This window comes from Mauremys reevesii, unplaced genomic scaffold, assembly GCF_016161935.1.
Source record: "Mauremys reevesii isolate NIE-2019 unplaced genomic scaffold, ASM1616193v1 Contig1, whole genome shotgun sequence".
Classification (NCBI taxonomy): domain Eukaryota; kingdom Metazoa; phylum Chordata; order Testudines; family Geoemydidae; genus Mauremys; species Mauremys reevesii.
In genome coordinates, this window is record NW_024100715.1 from 3,059,235 (window position 1) to 3,081,389 (window position 22,155).

The window sequence follows — 22,155 nt, forward strand, 5'->3', positions numbered from 1 at the left end:
GATCAGGGTATGAAATGTGATCAGACAGGGCATTGGTCCAAGAATTGCCCTAGTAACAAGGGTAAAGACCCTCTTGAGACTATGTCTCAGGACCAATTAATACAAATCCTCAACTCCATGAAAAAATCCTCTTATTAGGGGCTTTCAGCCCCCATTGCAGTGAGCCAGTATGGCTCATCTGCACGTCCCTATCTAAATGCTGGGGTTGGGGGCATGTCGTGTAAAATCCTTATAGATAAGGGACCTTCACTATCCATCACTGATATTCCAGGATTACCTTTGACTTCTAAATTTACTACTTTAACAGGGTTGCGGGAGCCAGTATGAAAGCATATTTGACAAAGCCCCTTTTAATCGAGACAGAAGAACGTTTTTGGATGGGGCAATTTTATTATGCGACGAAACAAGCTGAAGGTACAATAATAGGAATTGATATGTTACGAAAATTGGGGTGGCATTTAAATTTGGGTGAGTCATCTTCGTTGCAAATACCATCTCAAAAGTCTAGTGCTAATGTGCCTCTGATCTATTATTCTCCAGGTGAGTGTGTGTGCATTGAGCAGGTGCTCCCTGAGCTGCCAGGACCAGCGGGAGTGTGGGCAGCCAATAAACTCGACTGTGGTTTGATGAATGTCCCACCAGTGGTGCTTACAGGAAATCCTCCCCTTCCTGCACGTCCCTATCCAATTAAGCCAGAGGCCCTGACAGTGGTAGAAAATACAGTCAAAGAGTTAATAAGAAGGGGAGTTGTAAAAGAAATATAGTCAAAATGTAATTCACATGTCTGGCCTGTTAAGAAGCCTGATGGATTGTGGCGGCTTACCATTGATTATCGAAATATTAACATGCATGCAGACAGGCTCACCCCTAGTCACTGACCCTTGTACTATTCTTTCTACTGTAGCTGATGATCACGTAGTGTTTTCAGCCTTGGACATTAGCAATGGCTTTTGGTCTGTTCCTGTGCACCCTGACAGTCAATTTTGGTTTGCATTTACTGTTAAAGGGAAGCAATATACCTTTACTTGCCTAAGCCAAGGTTTTTATAACTCACCTACTTTGTTTCATAGAGTGTTAGTGGATGTGCTGGCAAAGCTGCCAGACATGGCTTCTTGTGTTGTACAGTATGTTGATGATCTTCTTGTCTCCTCACCAGATGGCCAAACACACATGAAAGACTTAGAGGTGATCCTGCAGCACTTGGCAGACAGTGGGGTAAAATGTAATGCTAGAAAGGCTCAGATCGCAAAGGAGGAAGTATCATATCTGGGGTATCTAATATCCAAGGGGTACAAGCGTTTAACTGTTGACCGCATTGAGGTTATTAACGCATGCCCACGACCAATTACGGTCAGGGGGGTTAGGAAAGAGTTGGGGCTATTCAATCTCTGCCGAACTCAAATCCCAAATTATTCAAGAATTGTCCAGCCCCTTAATAATGTCCCAAAGGACACTTGAATGTGAACAGGCATTTACCACATTGAAACAGAGGCTAAGTACTGCCCCAGGGTTGGGATTTTCTAATCCATTAATGCTTTTTACATTGTACACGCATGTCAGAGAGGGACATATGGCAGCAGTGTTAATGCAAAAACATGGGGACAAACAGCACCCAGTAGCATACTACTCTTCTAAACTAGATGCTGTAGCTCAAGCAATGCCACCGTGCCTCTAGATAGTGGAAGGAGCTTCTATGGCCGTAAGTCAGGCCTCACAACTTATTGGTGCGCAGGATATAAATATTGTCGTGCCTCACGCTGTCCTTGCTATTTTATCAGGAAAGAAATCTTAGGCAGTCCGTGTGGCAAGATGGACTCGATAGGAAACGAGCTTGCTAATGCCTTCAGTACGTCTGCAACGAGCGTCATCACTAAACCCTGCCACCCTCATGCCTCCCGCATCATTGTTACCTAAAGGAAGAGCCCATGAACCTTCCACTGGTAAAAGAAACAAACACCTGGTGACACTTTCCTATACCTGGATGGTTCTTTCTCCTATGTGGACAGCGAACGACACACAGGATGGGTTGTTTGTACTCAAGATGGGCAGCTGGTGGCGCATGGCAGTTTACCTGGAGCATCAGCAAAAGTAAAAGAACTACAGGTGTTAGTTGCAGCATGTGAAGCCGCAGAAGGTCATGCTGTAAACATATATACTGATCCTAGATACGCATTTGGAGTTGTACATGATTATATTAAGTTGTGGGTAAATCGGGGATTCCTGACAAATACAGGATCCCCAATACATCAAGGGGGGATAATGGAGAAACTTCATGCAGCCGTGCAGAAACCTACCGAAGTAGCAGTGATAAAAGTGAGCACCCACCCAAAAGGGACAGACTCTCATAGCAAGGGGAACCGAAGGGCAGACATACTAGCTAATCAAGCAGCAGTGGAAGATAAAGAGAAGCAATTGATTGCTGCAACACAGCCTCTCATAAAAACCACAAACTTTTTTGAATTACAGGACATTAAACACGCTGCACCAAGGGCAGAGAAGTGTCTATGGATGGATAATGGGGGCAAACTGTGTGATGAAAACACTTGGAGAGGTCCAGGGAACACATTAGTGTTACCAAATGTGCTGATGGGAACTATGATACAAGTGTATCACACGTTGGGACATGATGGAGCACAGAGGGTGATCCACTGAACGTCGAACACCTGGTGGCATGTTAAGCTTAATGCAAACGTGTATGATAATGTGAGGTGGTGTGTAACATGTGTTCAATGTAATTCTGCTCCCACAAAGTGAGAATGCAACATCAGCCAAGACCAACACAGCCCTTCACGCAGTTACAAACAGATTTTATTGGGCCCCTGCCAAGGTGCAGAGGGAAAGAATATGTTCCACAATCACCAGATCACTTTACTAAGTGGGTAGATGCTTTCCCAGCGACCAAGGCCACTGCATCTGATGTAGCTAAAATACTGATGACCGAAATAATTCCCCGATGGGGACTTCGATGCTTCATTGATAGTGACCAAGGTACTACTTTTACAGGGAAGGTGATGAAAACTGTATGCATGGCACTGGGGATCAATCAGAAATTCCACTATCGAAAACAAATCTTTGAACCAGCCTGGACTGGGCCTGACACGGTTCTCATGGTAACTACTTCAGGAGCCCAGGTCACTGGAATTGCAGTTTGGGTGCACCTGTCATGTGTAAAAGTATACAAGGGTGAGACTCAACATGGGGCACAATAATCCCTGTTTATCCTATAGACTCCTGGAAAACCACTCTCAATAGTGTTTTCATTTAATATTCCCAGTTTAAAACTGATGTAGACATTTTTTGTGGTCCATTAATTGTTTTGAGTGATTTCCAGAATTTGAGAGTTGTTTTTTTTAAAAGGTTTCATCTTAATAATGTTGTAGTGGCTTTCAGTGTTTTATTGATGTAATCATCTGGGGAGGAGCCACTGGATGTAAATGTCATTACTCAAGCTATCAAATCTAATAATAGGGACTGGGTTGAAAATTTGTTAGTAGCAGGGATGATAGTTTATTGTGGTGGGAGTAGGGCTCATGTTTAATCAAGTTAAATATCACCCTAACTCAGCAACATAGTTGGTCAGGTCCTCACTGTTGTACTGAGCCATCTATTAAAAACTACTAAAATGTATGAGCAAGCATTGGTCTAGGCGCGTGGAAAAAGTATGTTATCATCCTGGCATGGTGTTCAACATGAAAGTTGCAGCCCTGATAGGAGACTTGCTCATGTCACAGGTGCCCTCCAGGGTGAGAGCTGCAGTTCTCAAAGGCTGAATGTCTTCACCTTGGATGATGGCAGGGGAATGGTCCTTATCGATAACCGGGGCATGTTGGGATGGTCATGCCATCCTTGGAGGTGTGTTAATTCCTGTGGGTTGGGCTCCTGAATTGGAGGCTCAGCCCATCCACCCACTCCCATTCTCATGTCACAGACACCTATGTAGCATCAAGAATTCTGGGTATGTAATAAGGGCCGGAGATAACTATATAGCTTTCCCATGGGACCAAAGTTCCATCCTGGGAGGAGGGGTTTTGTGTATGGGAAACCTGAAGTCAGGACAAGCCTTATCTCAAATGTTGGGACCCGACTTAATGGTGCATGTAATGTTTAATTTTAATGGATGATAGAACAGTGAGGAAGGACTCCACTACCTGGCATGGATTTGGGTGATGAACTTGGGCAGGCAAGCCTTGCTCGAACATCACATTCTTCCTATTGTGTTAAGTCTATTAGAAGATATTACAAAAGAAGTGGTGAGGCAATTACAAAGATTCAGTGAATAGAAAGGCTTGTTATTGTCGAAACAGAGATTCCATGGGGATGGATTTGGGTTGTGTTCTCGCAATGGGAATGGGGACTTTTTTATTGTAGATATCATTATGTATTATTTAATTCTCTTACCAAAATTGTAGTTAATTAAGTGTTGATAAGGTCAATTATTGCTCCTAATAAATACAAGGAAAGTGGTGTTAGTGGGGTCTAAGAATTGTTCTTAGCCCCCAAAACCAAATGGGGGAGCTGAATGAGCTTGTGTTCATTTTAAACATGTGATTTAGAAGGTATGTATGCATAAAGAAGCATGCTGTGGCTCACCACCCTAGGAAGATTCTAGAAGAGGCCAAGGAGAGTGGGGGTGAGCTCAACATGTGGAGTGGAGAAGTATAAGAATGTGATGAACAAATCCATATATGGAAGGGTTAAATATGATTGGCTAAAGGTTCGTGTTATGTAACTTATGTCATGTGCTCTACAATATACAGTGCCATGTGCTATACAATAGCAAGGCTGCTTGCTGGAGGGACTCTGGCTGATTTTTGGTACCAGTGGCTCTCCCTTTGTGCACACTGAATAAAGTCTTATTGAATTGAATAAAGTATCGAAGACCCTTGATTCTGCCCGACATCAGACTCATTTGGTTATTATTGGGAACCACAAAATCTCAACAGCGGCCATCTATGATGTAGGGCCTGATGTTCTTTAAAATCGTCCAGTAGGCTAGAATCAGGGCAACCCGCTACTGTCTCACCCGGGGACAAGGAGGATGACTGGGTCACAGGGGAGGTCCTGGGGCATCATCCCCCATTGAGGGAGGGGGTTTCAGGGTGGGCGCACGCTCCTCTACTCCAGCCTCTGAGTGTGCTTTAGGCACTGAGCTTGATGACGCCAGTTTTTGCTGTGAGGTGACAGCCGAAGAATGGAACGAGTAAGGCATCGGCATCCCAGGCATGTCCCATGCGCTCCACAAGGACCGCTCTGCTGGCCACTGACCACGTTGCCAAAATGGCATCGTGGAGATTGACACAGCCTCAGGTGCCCAGCCATGCTGGTGTTGCATCAGCAAAGGGCTGAACTCCCTTTCCATGCCAGAGGAATCACTTTCTGGTGACCGCAAAAGGGACGCCCAAGCTTGCGACTGATGGCTAACTGTCGCCGTGGGAGAAGACTGTTCCCACAGTCTAGGAGCCGGGAATCTGCGCAGAAGAGACAGTCGGTGGGAGGATGACCGGTGCCTGAGATAAGATGACCAATGCTGCTCTCTGGGCGATTCGCAGTCTCCGCCCTCTCGATGTGATTGTGGTGCCAGCAATCTAAGCTCTGCTACAGAAAACATAAGAACATAAGAATGGCCATACTGGGTCAGACCAAAGGTCCATCCAGCCCAGTATCTGTCTACCAACAGTGGCCAATGCATAGTTCCCCTTTTTGAAATTAAATGCCAGTGTTGGGCTGTTGATGTGTTCTTCCCACCACAGGAATGTTAAATATTATATTATGGTCACTATTTCCAAGTGGTCCTGTTATAGTTACACCTCTTGGACCAGATCCTGTGTTCTACTCAGGATTAAATCGAGAATTGCCTCTCCCCTTGCGGGTTCATGTACCAGCTGCTCCAAGAAGCAGTCATTTAAGACCTGGGCCGTCAAGCCGGAGAGTGTTGTCTCGGCTCCAGGGATTGGCAGTGTTCGCTTACCCTCTGGGGGGGGTCTTTACATCTGCCCTTGTAATAATCCTGCAACTCATGCAGTGCTGGCAGAGGCCTTTGCTCTCTGGGAGCCAGGAGAGCCTGGGAAGCCATTGGCTCTGCCGTGAGTCTGGGCCCCCTACCACTCCCAGGAGTCGGTATTGGATCCCTCGGAGGAGCAGAGGGTCCCATTGGGGAGGCACTCTCATGTGGCTCCGGTGTGGGTGAGAGGCCCGAACTGGGACCTTTGCCCAATGCCCCTTCGTCCTTCTTGGCATGCCAGGCCTGGGGCGATGTTCCCGATGGGACTCTCACTTCTAATTACACTTAACAACTACTTAACATGAGCTACTATAAACAAACTATTTACAAGGCCCTAAGGCTCAAAGACCGAAGAGACGAAACCACTAACTCTTCCTATTCCTAGGCAAGGGAAAGAGTCACTCCAACTAACCATCATCGGTGGTAAGAAGGAACTGAGAGGGCATAGGGCCTGCAGCACCTAATATATCAATGCATGAGCGCGGCATTCAAGAGGGCACCACAGGCGAGCCTACGGATACCGCTAAGGGGAGTGTGTTACAGCACTGTGGGCAGCTTTATTGCACTGTAACTCAGGTGTAGCCAAGGCCTAAGTGCAATTCAAATCAATACAAACCATTATACGTCTCACTAAAATATAACTCTCAAACATAAAAACTTTAAAAAAAAAATCACCTAAGGTTACATAAACATCTCTGAAACCCAGACATAATTCCCACCTACAGCAACCTTAAATCTGCTTCTGTACCACCAATACTCAGCACAACTGACTCATCCGTTCTGACAGACTTGGTGCTCTCACTGGGTATGTTACTCCAGGGGGAATTCTGCACCAAAAATTTATAATTCTGCACACGTTTGAAAATTCTGCAGATTTTATTTGTCAAAATAGCACAATATAATCATACTAGTTACAATTATGTTAGTAATTTATTTTAAAATATCTGTCAGCAAGTATGTCTGTAACAATACAGACCAAAAAAAAGATTCTGGAAATATTTTTTTTTGGATAAATAAATTCCTTACTAGGTATAATACAGAACTTTGTGTGATTAATTTAAATTACAATACAGAACTATTTCCTGCACTTCTCACAAGCAGTGCAAAGGCTTGGGGGAGTCCAGGGTAAAGGGAGGAGCTGAGGGAGCGGTAAGGAGCTTAGGAGTGAACCTGGATGGTTTGGGGTGTGGGTGGAAGGTTTTTCGGGGGGGGGGGGGGGGGGATTGTTAGGGTATTCGGAAGCCTCCCCCATGCAGACCCTGGCTGACCCCAAGCCTCTTCCATTCAGTCAGGCATGTCTGCCCATGTCCCTGCACCTCTTATCCCCAGGGGTCTCTGCAGCTCCTCTCCTCCCCCACCCCGTCACCCACTAGCTTCTGAGCCCATGCTCCAGTCTGTCCCTGCCACTAGCCATTCTGAGCCCCAGTCTGTGACACACACACACACCCCACAGCAGCCCTGTGTGCCCTACTCTGTCCTAACCTGGCTCTGTGGGCAGGGTGCTGGGATGAACGTCTACTCCTGGGGGAATTCTGCAGCACTAGGCATAGAATTCTGTATTTTCCCCGCATACAATACATTTTGCCTAGGAACTGCTGCAGTTCCACCTTTTGCCCACCAGAAGGTGCTGTGGTGGCAGAACAGCCAGCTGCGTGCTGGCTGTTCTAGTACCATAGCATCCTCTGATGGGCAAAAGGCAAAACTGCAGCACTTAGGCAAAATGTATTTTATGCAGGAAAATAAAAAAATGATACGAGACAGATGAATTCTGCACATCCACAGAGGCACATAATTTCCCCAGGAATAGTAGGTCTACACTGCAATGTGAACTCAGGGTGAGCAGAACTCAGGTTAGCATACCCTGGGTTTGTTAACCTACGGCTTGAGCGTCTACACAGGGACACAGGTAGGAATTGTTCAATCCTGGGTCCCAACCTGGGGATGCAGCCCACTGCATTATGTTGGCCCAACTTCAACCACCCATAGCCTGGACTTCCTAGCACTCTGCCAAAATGTGGCTGCTCAAGCCCCTTGTTCGTGGTACAATGTGGAAAAACTTGACTGTCCACCAAATCAGACTGTCCAGAGGACAAAGAAAGTCGGCCCGTCGGATTGTGGGATACTTTTGGTCAACTCCCAGAGCTTGAGTCCAGTGGGGCTTCACCTGCACTGAAAAGAAATAAGTCTTGAACCCTGGGTCTTGGCTTGACTCACGCTTGGACCCTCCATCCCTGTGAGATCCTGTGACCCTGGGTCTGAGCCAGGATTAGTCTGATATGCGTGGAGACGGACAGGGGTTAAGCTTGAGCCTGAGTTTGAACCCTGGGCTTATATTATAGTGTAGACATACCCAGTATCTCCAGCTCAGAAGGATAAAAGATGGGGACACTCTAAAGCAAGAGAGGGACTAAGGGTGACAGAGGGGGACTAGCAGGGAAAAACACAAACTTGAAAAAACAGTGAATTCTGGAGCTCAGGCTAAGGTTAATGTTTATTGTTGATAAGAAAAGAAAACCCCAGACCCTAATCCAGTATGTACATGCCATATTGAGACCTAAGAAGGGAATTCATGCACTCCAAATGATTAGTTGACTGTCTCAATCAACTGCCCAGCTTGGGGATAGGCTAAAAATCATTTTCCCTGAGAGATTTTCCCACCTCTGACACCTATCAGTGTAATATAAGTTAAACAGTCACCTGGGGAATTTTGTATTACCTTTGAATTTCTTCACTATGGTCTCCAGAGCTGCATTTCTTCTTAAAGATTTCCCAATTCTCCTTTTCAGTTCAGAAGAAAGGGCCACTGGGTTCCAAAACGTCTCCCTCTTGCATCTGAAAAACAACGCAGTGTTCTTCGTTGTGGAGTCGGTTCATATTTGTTTTTTTACTAAAATGTATTTTATTCTAGTGAATGGTTGTAGCTCAGCAGACCCTGGAGGATTAAATTCTCTATTGACCCAGGAATAGGTTCAATACTAGCTGTGACACAAGCTTCCCCTTCATTTTGGTGAGACCGATATTGGAAAATTGCATCTAGTTCTGGTGTTGTTGAAAAAGGACGTTGAAAAACTGAAGAGGGTGCAGAGAAGAACCACAGAAAATGATTTGAGGGTTGGTAAAGAATGACTTACACTAAGAGAGCAGTGACATTTGAGTATCATGTATAAATATCTTCAAGAGGAGAATATACTGGGTACTAAAGGATTCTTCAATCTAGCAGACAAAGGCATAAGAACCCATGGTTGGAAACTGAAGCCAGACAAATTCAAATTGGAAATAAGGCAGACATTTCTAATAGTGAGGGTGATTAGCCATTGGAAGAAACTCCCAACGGAAGTGGATTCTTCATCCCTTGATGTCTTCAAATCCAGACTAAATGGCTTTCTGTGAGGTGCTTTAGTCAACACAAGTTATTAGGAATAACTGGATGAAATTTAAGGGCCTGTAATACACAGGAGGTCAAATGTGATGATCTTACGGTCTTTTCTGGCCTTCAATTTTATGAATTTATGACACTCAGCAATATCATGTGGTAATGAGTTCCACAGGTTAATAATGAATTGTGTAACAAAGTATTTCCTTTTCTCAGCTTTACACTAGTTGCCTTTCAGTTTTGCTGAACATCCCCTTGGTCTTGTACTGTGAGTGTGGGAAGCAGGATCCCCTGACTTATATCCTGTACACCACTGAAGGGAGATAATTAGTGACAATCCTTGTGGTGATGTAGATACCCATTGTACCAGGACCTCGAGTGAGACCCACTAACCCATTTCAAAGATAATTTATGTTCTTATCTAGTTCTTTGGATACATACAATGGTCAGTCCACTAGCGTAGGGGGTCTCAAACTTTCATAGACCAGACCACAACTCAACAGAGAGATTGTCTGGCAGACATCTCCTCTCCCATTCACAATCTTGTGGATCACTTCCTGTTCCATTTGTGATCACATACCATTCTTATAGCACCTATAGCAATTGCTTAGATGGATAAAGTCATATTAGGAAAGTAGTTAGTGTGTATTTAGACACTTTGAATGACAGAAGCAGCTGGAAATAAGGAACAAAACGAGCATCAAGTGACTAGCCAGCACTCTGCACCCACTGGCAAGGATGGAGGAAGAATGGTCTTGTGGCTAAGGCAGTGGGATCCTACAGAGACCTAGGTTCAATTACTGACCCCCTTTGGGAAAGAGTGAAGGAAGCAGAGAAAGAGAAGATTAGTGAGACAGGCCACACATGAGGGGTTTAGGCAGGAGAAATAACCCCTGGTTGGACGATGAAGCTCAGCTGAGCAGATGGGGGCTGGGCTAGTGTAAAGCCAGGAGGATGGCAACAGAAACGGCTACAGTCAGAAAGTCTGCAGCCCCCCCCCCCCTTTCTGTGCATTAGAGAGAGGAGGGAAATCCAGGGAAAGAATAGGATGGTGGGAGCCTGGCCCTGAGGGAGGGGCATACTCAGAAGAGAGAAGGGCGGAGAAGAAAGCCGGTGGGAGGTGAGCAGGAAGCAGCCCAGGGAGAGAAGCATGGTTGGGAACTGAACAGACTCTGGCTGCATGTGGTAAGGTCCATGGGGTGGAACCCAGAGTAGAGGGTGGGCCTGGGTTTCTCTACTGCCCACTGATGAAGTGGCATTGCCTGGCCAGCAAGCCCAGTGAGAGACTATCCCCTGGAAGGGGAAACCACTTAATGACCTGGTCAGATGGCTGTCTCTCAAAGAGGAAGCTACAGCTCCTGAACCAAGAGATGGGGCTGCAGAATGAGGGAGAAGACAATGGGGTGAGAGACCGCAAGGGTAGTCTTTGAACCTGGAAGAGAGCTAATTCACAGAACCACCAGGAGGCGGCGCCACCTGTGGGGAGTACAGCACCCCGTGACAACATCCCAAAATGACATTTGCATTTTTCACAAGAACATCACAATGCTGACTCATTCAATTTGTGATCCACTTTAACCTCCAGATCTTTTTCTGCAGTATTGCTGCCTAGCCAGTTATTTCCCCTTTTTGTATTGGTACATTTGATTTTTTTTCTAAGTGCAGCACAGAACTTTGCACTTGTCTTTATCAAATTTCATCTTAAATTGATTTTAATCCTCCCTCCCCTGCCTTCGTCTCCTGTGTCTATTTAGACTGTAAACTCCTTGGGGCAGGGACTGTCTCTGTCTGTGGGACCCGACTTTGCCTTGAGCCTCTAGGCAATACCATAGTACTACTACTCATAGCACATTATAAAGTCCTTAGAGAAGGGAACGTCTCTTCCATCAGATCTGTTGACATGTCAAGCACACTGATAGAACTCACTGTATAATAACAATTAATAAACAGCCCATTGACTAGTCATCAGATGGCATCGATTTTCCATCCCTACCGACTGAGGTGGAGTTTGGAGTCTATGATCTAGAAATGAAAAACTCATTCTCCATCCCCAATCTCCTGAGGGCTCCACTCCACCAGCCACACTACAAATAACACCCTGTCTGCAGGAAAATCACTCTTTTCTCAGGCTGCTCTATTCTAGAATCTAGTCAAAATGACAGCAGCCCCGAGACTAGATTTAATGGAGGGAGATTAGGAACCAGCCCCACACTCTGCACTGCTGGACCATAGAGAGCAATGTCTCATGTCCAAAATCACTTCCCTGCATTGTAGAGGGAGAGAAGAAGAGCCACATACCTGGTCAAGGTGCCTTTGATGTCCTAGAGGAGAAAGATAAAAGGAAATTCAGTCCCATTTATCACATACTAAGAATCCCTCCTGCTCTGGAGAGGACTCACTTTGTCTTCACAGTTTGAGGTTCAAAGTGAAATTATTTGTTATTTATTAATGCAAACAAAAACATTCAATGTGCTGCCTTTGCTCTTTTGGAGAAGTGCTCTGACTGCAGAATGTGGGCTTAGGTAGTTTGTATAAGGAGGCACACCAACTCTTCGTGTAATGACATTTGGATAATCAGCTGGCACATGAAATCAGTGGGCTCAGTCTTGTGATGTGTTGAACATGGATCTTCATAAACACTTGCAGGTTTGGGGACAATTCTCTTCTGAAGACTCCAATGGGTCCAGAGGGACAGATACCCCCATGCTGTGCACTTTCTCCCCACTCGCCCACAAATACTTGACATCCACAGGAAGCTGGGGCTGGGTGAGAACAATGGGTGTGGGGTACAGAGTAACAGAGGGCCATTCACTATCCCAGGCCCCAGGATGAATGCAGGAAACCTGAGGAGTGAAGAATGCTGCCCTCAGGCTGCAACAGAGAATTTAACCCTAGAGATCAGATAGAGAAGTCCAGGGTGCTACGTTTTATTTCTCTTTTTTTGGGGGGGGGGGCGCACTAGTTAGAGGCACTTTTTGAAAATTAGAGTCATTAGAAGGCTTTTGGAATTCTCACGACTACTTACACTTTCAGGCTACCGTAAATAATGAACAGCTTCCCTAACTAAGTTCAGTTCTGGCAGACAAAATTACCACAGCCTCATCAGACTTCATGTATCTATTTTGAGGCCGATATTTTCCCTCTTTTGTAGTAAGTAGGAAAAGTAGCAAAATCAGGCTTAAAATGGAAACACAGCTTCAGTCTTAGCTATTTCTGTAACTAAAGAATCGCTCCATCTTTAATCTTTTGGAGTTAGGGTTTGGAACACAGAAAATGCCAGACTGGATCAGACTTTAGGTCCATCTGGTCAGTATTCTGTCTCCAAAGATGGACAGTGCCAGATGCTTCAGAGGAATGTGTAAGATAATCTGCCCCCCACATTCTCATCCTGCTCTCTAATAGTTAGCGATTGGCTGAAGCAATGAAGCACAAGGTTTAATGTCACTTAGAAAATTTGTATCATTAATATATATGGATAACAAGTATATCCCAAGTTATAAAGTCCAATCACTTTGAGTTTTGCTAAATGCTTGGTCTTGACGACACCCTGTGTCAATGAGTTCCACAGTCTAATCACGGGATGCGTGAAAAAGCGTTTCTTTGAATCAGTTTTGAATTTGTCACCTTCTAATTTTATTGAATGTCCCTTTGCTCTTGCATTATGAGACAGGGAGAACAGAGTTTGCCATTTCTGGAGGAGTCTTCAACTAGAATTCAAAAGATTTTTTTTTTCATTTAGAGCTCAATCTAATGCCCATTTAGCAAGAAGTATCTTTCCATTGACTTTAATGGATACTGATTCAGGGCCTTAAGGAAAAATCATGTATATTTTAGCAATACTGTATGTTCTGACCATTCACTCCTACACTCCAAAAGTGAAGGGTTAGGAGACTTTCTTTTCCTGTGAAAGGTTCTGGGGTGTTTCTAACACCGTCTCACCTGCAGGAATTCACTCGCTGGCTGCTGGCACTTCTGCTCCATTTCACTGATCAGGGAACTGAAAGAGGATAATTCCTCAGATAGTTTGGCAACATACTCATCCCTGCTCTTTTCAATTGCCTTATTCAGCTCTTCCAGCTGGGCCAGCAGGAGTCGCTCTTGTTCCTCCAGAAACTGGCGCAGTTGCTGAAATTCAGACACAATCTTCTGCTTCTCAGTTTGTAGCTGTTTCTGAAATGAAGAGATACAAACAGGGAAAGCACAAGTCAAGGACAGGAACACAGAGTGAGTTATGGAACATTTTATAAAGCCTTATGTATGCACATGGGAGCATGTTATTGCAACCCCGTAGAATTTAACTTCTGACATATTATGGAGAACATACTCTGTCTAGTCTATGCTCAGACAGATGATTTTCGAAGAGATTTTCAACAGTCCTAACTGGTGTTTAGAAAATGAATTTATCTTCTATTATTAGGATACAGTAACTCCTCACTTAAAGTCATCCCAGTTAACGTTGTTTCGTTGCTGATCAATTAGAGAACACGCTCATTTAAAGTTGTACAATGCTCCACTCTTACATTGTTTGGCTGCCTGCTTTCTCCACAGCTGGCAGCCTCCCTATGCCACTCCCACTCCCCACAGCACCTCCCGCCCACCAGCAGACCCCGTGGATCAGCGCCTTCCCCCTCCTCCCCCCACCACCTGCCCATAGCAATCAGCTGGCTTGCAGCATTTAGGAGGCAGGAGCGAGGCGCAAACCAGCTGATTGCCCCAGGTAGGAGGCGTTGGGAAGGAGCGAGGACTCGGCACCCCTCCCCCCAATCAGCTAGCTTGCAGAGTTCAGAAGGGAGGCGAGGGAAAGGGAGGAGCGAAGATGCAGCATGCGAAGTAAAGGGGGAGGAGGTGGGGGGGAGAAGAGGCAGGTCAAGAATGGGGGCCTGGGGAAAGAGGGCGGGCTGAGGGTTGAGCCCCCCGCCCCTGGTGCTTGCAGAGTAGGGGAAGCTGCTGCTGCGCAATGTGCTTTCAGCAAGAGGAGCAGCTGGACAATCCACCCTCTTCCACTCTGACTCCACCACCTCAACCAAGCTTCGTACTCAGCAACAGGGAACAAGTGGGGCAATTTGCCCCAGGCCCCACAGGGTCCCCCACGAGAATATAGTATTCTATAGTATTGCAACTTTTTTTTTACTGAAGGGACCCCTGAAATTGCTTTGCCCCAGGCCCCCTGAATCCTCTGGGCAGCCCTGCCCAGAAATGACGACTGTAGTATTGAATTCCTTGTTTAAAAAGGTATATAAATGCCTTTTGTCTGGCAAAAAAAAAATTTCCCTGGAACCTAACCCACCCCTCCCCCCAATTTACATTCATTCTTATGGGGAAATTGGATTCGCTTAACATTGTTTCACTTCAAGTTGCATTTTTCAGGAACATAACTACACCGTTAAGTGAGGAGTTACTGTATTCTGTTATCAGTGGTGTCTAGAAAACCAGATCCTTCCAATAACAGGAAGGACAGCAGGTGTGGAATTCAGAACTGGACAGGCCAGGATTATTTCTGCGGAGCAAACAGTAGAACCCAAACTAAAAAGCACTAGACTTGAATTGGGGAACAGAGGCTCTCCACAAAATACACCTAGATGTATAGGGCCGTGTTTTTAAAACAGGCTTTAAAATTAGAGCACCAGCAATAGCTCTGATGAGTTAAGAATGCACCATTTAGGATATACACATTTTGTCACATCATAGTCTCCAATTTTAATCCACAGAGGGATTCTGAGCACAAATTGGGTGTCTGAAAAGACACTTATTTGCATGTGCACATCTGAGTTTGCAGGGCACTTAGAAATGTGTGCGTGTGAACTGGACAAAAGCCCACCAATTTATGCTCTTTCTGGAGCTCTCTAGCTCCTCATACCCTAGGAGCAAGAAACTAAGATAATATTTAGAACCCAAGTCTTCTTCATGGCAACATCTAGCAGCGATATCACTAGGGCCTGTTCCAAAGCTCACTGAAATCAATAGGAGTCTTTCCATTGACTTCAGTAGGGTTTGATTAGGCCTTAAATGCCCAGGCTTCTCTGGGGCAGCAGATTTCAAGAGCAGCTGCCTTCACTGTCCTGTTGTAATTATGTCTGTTGAAATTAAAGCCAAAAAAGGGAGGAATTTGCAAAACAAATTGACATTTCAAGTTTATTTCCATTTTTTCTAAATGTCCATTTCCACACACACCCTTTTTCCTTGTATTCCCTTCTCTCTGTAACTCTTCAAAATTTCTCCTGTTTTAGAAAAAGTGACAAAAAGAAAAGGAAAACTAGGAGAAAAAGTCCTAGAAATCATTCACTGTATTATACTCAGTTGCAAAAAGGAGTAAAACGGAAAACAAAAGGATAAAAACAAAACATTAGAAATTTTGAAAAACGTTCAGGTTTTTAAAACTAAAATGAAAATTTCTGTTTGAAATGAAAATAAACAACATTTTTGTTTATTTGGAAATTTTCTGTCAAAAAACTGCAATTTTTTTGCAAATGACATTTTCCCACAGGAGGCGGCAGAGGGAGATTTTTCTACTAAACCCCATGTTTCTGTAGGACATTTTTATGGTTGAAAAATTTCAACGAGCTCTAGCTGAAAGACTAAAGGAGAAACATCTGTTAACTGAACAAATTAATCACATCAGTGGAAATATTTGGATTATCAAAACTCTTTAATGTTCCATTTTCCTGCTTACTCTTAATTAAGCCACAGCTTTTCTTTACAACAGGGGTGGGCAAGTTACAGCCTGGGGGGCCACATCCGACCCTTCAGATGTTTTAATCTGGCCCTCGAGCTCCTGCTAAGGAACAGAGTCCAGGGCTTGCCCCGTTTCAGCACTCCAGCTGGGAGCTTGCCCTGCTGCGTGTGCTGTGGCTTCACATGGCTCCTGGAAGCAGCAGCATGTCACCCCTACGGCTCCTACGCATAGGGGCAACCAGGGGGCTTCGTACGCTGCCCCCGCCCCAAGTGCTGCCCCCGCAGCTCCCTTTTGCTGGGAACCCCTGACCCCCTCCCACATCCCAACCCCAGCCCTGATCCCCCTCTTGCCTTCAGAACCCCTTGGTCCCAGCCCAGAGCACCCTCCTGCACCCCCAACCCCTCATCACCGTCCCAGAGCCCTCACCCCACCCCAAGCCCCAGCCTGGAGCCCCCTCCCACATCCTGAATGCCTCATTTCTAGCCCCACCCCAGAGCCTGCATCCCCAGCTGGAGCCCTCACCCCCTCCTGCACCCCAACCCCCAATTTTGTGAGCATTCATGGCCTGCCATATAATTTCCGTACTCAGATGTGGCCCTCGGGCCAAAAAGTTTGCCCACCCCAGGTTTAAAATAAGGATAAATAAGTCAGTCTTTCATGGAATGGAACAATTCTTCTTATGATACTCAGACAAAGCAGAGCATCAATAATGTCCCTGTGCACATTTGCTTCTGAATAATAACGACACCTACCAGCAGTTCCTGGCATTCATTTTCCCCACTCAATTTAAATAACCGAATCTTTTCTCTCTCTTCCTTCAAAATGTCCAAATGGCTCTGAATCTGGGCCTAACAAAAGAAAAACTGGTTTAGTTTTGGTGCTTTGGGAGGTTCTGCCCACCCATTTATATTTTCAAGAATATTAAATACATAATAAAATAGGTGCATGCTATAACCACCTGGCTATACAGTCACTCATGCCTGTGATCTCTCTTTAGCCCAAATGACTCTAAGTATTTATCCCCAGCGGAACAGCTTCGACAGGAGAGATGAAGGGAGACCTACATCAGACTATCCAATAGAGAGGTGGCAGATCCCTGTTCAAATCCCTTCTTCTCATTAGGTGGAGGGGGGGAACCGGTGGTCTCCCAGATAAGTACCCTAACCCTTAAAAGTTAGGAGAGAGGTCTACCTCTGCATGAGCTGGCCTGAGGGGCCTGATTGAGTGGGCTTGCTCAGAGGCCACCTAACAGACTGCGCCCCACGCAAGTTAGGAGGCCCAACCCTGACCTTCCTCGGGATAGTGAATTGGTCTGGGGCTTAGGTGGATGATACACACCTGGATGCCTAGAGTGAGGCAGTATTATGAATGGCCAGAGGCAGAAACACAGCTGCTGCGGGAACTATTTATTGAAAAACAGATGCCAAGTGAGTTTAGGCATCTCGGAGGCTCAGCAGGAATTTTGTGAATTGAAGTGGAGGCTCCAACTGGGGTTTAGGCACCTAAGTAAATACTGTGAATCTAGGCCTCACCAACAAACTAAGCTTAGGGCAGGGGCTTGACTGAGGCTTCACTTCCCCCCAGTGTGGATGTGCACTCCCTCTGCATGTGCTCACTATGAATTTTCTGAGCAGTCTGCAAACTGTGGGCACGTAACATCTTTAATTTTTCTTTACCCCCCCCCATCCCCTACAGAAAAACTGCAGCCGAGTTGCTTCACCCTTGTAATCATAGTGATTAATTAAAATTTACATCAGTTATGAGACTCCCTGCTGTAAAAGGTGTTTAATTTAGCTTTTATTTTGGAGAGGGAAGAGAGGGAGAAAGTGGTATTCTTTGGGGCTGTGGAGGGAAAGCAGGGTTAGGAGTGGCCATAAATTTTCTCTCTTCCCCAGCTGCCAAAGCCTGGGTGTACTCCTCCCTGATCCTCCAGCACCACAACCAACCCCTCCCACCCCAGATAATAGGACCCTGGATCTTCATTTTGTAAATAGGATCACCCTACCCCTGCCTCTGCAGACTTCAGGAAATCTGTTGATTAAGGGGGCCAGCTCCCCCACCCTTGTGAACTCTGTATGAGAAGCAAACCCCTCTTCCCCCTCCCGCACCTTACAACAATTAAGAGGAAGCTGTGAGCCGGAACTTGTAAGTTTCCTGCAGCTGCCCCCTGCATGGATTTTTCCCTACATGGGGGATGACCTTGCTCTAGGGAACACAAATCATACCATGCTTTAAGTATCCTGGCGCAATTAAAGCCAGACATCTCTGCTAGCATGGACGTAGTTATACCCGTAGTAGAAGAATGTATAGCTTATTCCTGCATAGACAGGGGAACAAGCACCTTTGTATCACTACAGCTTGTATCCACACTAGGGGTTCTGCTGATATAACTATTTTGTTTTAAAAAATAAATCAAACCCCCAACCGACAGAGTTTATGTACTGATTTAACTCTAGACACAGCAGGCCTTAAAAACATTCTTCCTGTATAAAATCCCTTCTGTTTCTCTACGTTGTGATTGTAGGAAGCTAGTTTTATTACATTGCTGGTTTTGTATTTCTCAGACGGTTCTGTTCTGAACTGTTATCGAGCGCCCTGGCTGGCAGGCATTTGAAATGCAATAATGACTAATTGTTACCTTGTAATCCTGGGCTGCCTCATCAGCAGGAGCCACGCGGTGTTCTTTGTGACTGCGGGACTCTCTGCAGAGCAGACAGATGGGGGTTTGATCCACTTCACAGAAGAGTTTCAGAAGCTCCCCGTGTTCTTTACATGCTCTCCTCCCTCTTGGCTCTGGGATTTTTTTCGCTATATCTATTATATTCCTCAAATGCGGGTTAGGCTGCAAGTCTCCTTCCCCGAACGCTTCTCCGCACAGGGGGCAGGGCCAGGAAGGGGGGTAGATGTCCATGAAGTCCGCAGACTCGCAGTGCCGAGTGATGCAGGATCGGCAGAAGTTGTGCCCGCACTTCAGAATCACTGGGTCGTTAAAATAATCCCGGCATCTGGAACAGATAACAACTGCTTGGAGATCTTTTACACACTTCCTTGCCGCCATGTCACCTACCAGAAACAGCAAAGTCACTTTCACTTTCCAAATGTCTGACTATTCCCGATTGAAGCTGGCCACCGCCCTTCCTACGCAGCCTATTGCAGCTGCCTGCCTTCTGCCTGATTGCTGTTCTGTTGTGAGCCTGTTAGCTGCTGGCCCTGGGGTCCTTCCGTTCTGGAAAGGAGACAATAAAGGAGATAGGGGAGAGGTATATAAAATAATGAATATATTGAAAACCTTCGTTTATACAGGTTAGACTTTAAACAGCTATTTTCCCATAGTCATAAACAAAATCAAGCAAGTCAGGTCACTGAAGAGATACAAGCATTTTCTAAAGAAAGCAGAGCAGATCATAAAATTCCTCATTCTCTGCCCACAAAAATTGCATAGCGGAGTATTGGCAGAATTATGCCAAAACAGAAGAAGGAAAGATAATTCAATTAAGATACTATTTTTTTAAAAGTTTCAAAACAGCGTCTGATGTGAATTAGAAATAGGTCAGAGTAGCAATGTTAGTTTGACTGGGATTGGAACTTTGCCAAAGTTCTGGTGGTCTCGTTTTAATCAGGTCCACCCCTCCCTAGGTTACTCGGGAGCAGGCAACACTCCCCTATGTGCCTGGGCACCTGATGTTATTGACATTAAATCCCAGTGGTGATGTTGGATAGATGGGAATCCTCTATCCGCCCCTGGGCTGCAGTCCCTTTACTCCCTAAAGGAATTTAAAATTGGCGGTGTCTCCACCTGGCTGGCCCCTATACACAATCACTGGGGTGCCTTGGGAACCTCCAGGAGTAAACCTATTCTAAAATAATAATTTATGGCATGGGTGTAACTCAGAAATGCCAATTATAAATAATATACATCCAATATATTTATATTAGAGTTACAAACCTTTACTTAACATTTTAAAGAAACAGGGTATAACAGATTAAGATTAAATGTCACTACTAATTTAAATCCACAAAAGGCAGTTGAATAAAATCAATTAACAAACATAGGATAAAGTAATAAATTAAACTTAACTAACTGGTATTTACACTGCCACCATTTACCTCACCCTGCAGCATGCACTGCTCTGGATTTCAGAGTCCTAGACGCTTTCGTGAGCGGGCTGGAAGATCTGCAGCTGGAACGGCATTGTGCAGGTTTTGTGTGTCAGTCCAGCCAAGGCACAAGCTGCACAACCCCTCTGAAGATTGGAGTTGGCTCCACCAAACATCTGCAGCTCTGGGTCCCGGTTCGAGGAGAAGATCACTCTGCCTTGAGTCAAACTCAGCCTATGGGTACGCTACGAGGCTTTCAGGCCGCTAAAAGGTATACAGTGTAGCTTGTCGGCAGGAGACAGCTTTCCAGCAGACAAAAAACTTCCACCTTCCACGAGCGGCAGCAGCTTTGTCTGGTATTTTTCGTTGGTAAAACTTTTGTCATTTGGGGGTGTGTGTGTGTTTTTTTACACCCCTGAATGACAAAATGTTTGCCAAGTGCCAGTGTAGACAAAAACTCAGGCTTTGTCTACACTACACAGCTGTTAGCCACACAGGTAAGTCAGGCAGTGTAAATGACTTTTGCCAACACAAAATACTTCCACCCCCGAGAGAGGAAATGGCTCAGTCTTTCCCCCAAGGCATCTTGGAAGTTGTAGTCTCTAAGGGCATGTCTACACTATGAAATTAGGTCGATTTTATAGAAGTCGACCTCTATAAATCGATTTTATACAGTCGATTAGGTATGTATGCACTAAGTCAGTGGAGTGCGTCCTCACTACCGTCGCTAGCATCAACTTACAGAGCGGTGCAATATGAGTAGCGTTCCCACAGTCTCCACTGCCCATTGGAATTCTGGGTTGAGCTCCCAATGCCTGATGGGGCAAAAACATTGTCACAGATGGTTTTGGGTACATGACCTCAGTCTCCCCTCCCTCCCTCCATGAAAGCAACATCAGACAATCATTTTGCACCTTTTTTCCTGGGTTACCCATGCAGATGCCATAGCACGGCAAGCATGGAGCCCGCATAGCTCACTGTCACCGCTGCTGCTGTGAGCATCGTAAACACCTCACGCATTATCCTGCAGTATGTGCAGAACCTGGCTAAGAGACTCCAGCACAAGTCTGATTGTGAGGAGGACATGGACACAGATGTTCCTGAAAGCACGAGCTGTGGCAATTGGGACATCATGGCGGCAGTGGGGCTGGTTGATACAGTGGAACGTTGATTCTGGGTTCGGCAAACAAGCACAGACTGGTGGGACTGTATATGGGATGGGATGATTCACAGTGGCTGCAAAACTTTCACATGCATAAGGGCACTTTCCTTGAATTTTGTGAGTTGCTTTCCGCCACCCTGAAGCACAGGAATACCAAGATGAGAGCTGCCCTAACAGTTGAGAAGAGCGTGGCGATAGTCCTGTGGAAGCTTGCAATGCAGATAGCTACCGGTCAGTCGGGAATCAATTTGAAGTGGGAAAATCTACTGTGGGAACTGCTTTGATTCAAGTAGCTGTGAAAGCTATTTGGTGCTCCCCCCCCCCCCCGCGCCCTTTTAATAGTTTTGCGAACGGCCAGTAGGTGGAGGTAGAAGCCTCCAAAAACCTCACGTACACAGTACCCTGAACTTTTCAACTAGCTTTTTTTCTGCCACAAAGCAGAAAAAATCCTGCTCCAAGCCAGTTTTTCCTGACCAGATAACGGTTTTACAGGGTTCGGTAACCACCAATGAAGTGTTGACATGGTATGGTCTTTGTCTGAAAGTGTATAAAAAGCTTGTGAAGCTTGTGTGCAGTAGAGTCTTCTGTATCTATTACAGAGCTCTCCTTTCTTCTGCAGAATAAAGCATTTTTCCTTATCCTTGTCAAGCTGTTATTGGCTCTCAGCTAGGCAGACCCAATATTTCGGTAACATAGCAAAGCAATCACTTATGTTCTATCAAGTGTAGTGACTCTGGGAAATGTGCAGGTCATAGTGGACAGCTTTGCTGCAATAGGATTCCCTAACTGTGGTGGGGTGATAGATGGAACCCATGTCCCTGTCTTGGCACTGGAGCACCTTACCAACC

At 45.5% G+C, this 22,155-nt stretch overlaps 1 protein-coding gene across 1 annotated transcript; it reads right to left on the reverse strand.

Moving 5' to 3' along the window:
* Positions 1–5,138: 5,138 nt before the first annotated feature.
* LOC120392367 (E3 ubiquitin-protein ligase TRIM41-like) lies at positions 5,139–19,130 on the reverse strand. Its single transcript, XM_039517083.1, has 6 exons — positions 18,686–19,130; positions 16,800–16,895; positions 13,314–13,544; positions 11,673–11,695; positions 8,718–8,833; positions 5,139–5,170 (listed from the first exon to the last, which is right to left on the reverse strand). Exons 1-6 carry the CDS (start codon positions 19,103–19,105, stop codon positions 5,139–5,141), a joined length of 918 nt encoding a protein of 305 aa, XP_039373017.1. The 5' UTR covers positions 19,106–19,130.
* Between the last annotated feature and the right edge of the window lie 3,025 nt (positions 19,131–22,155).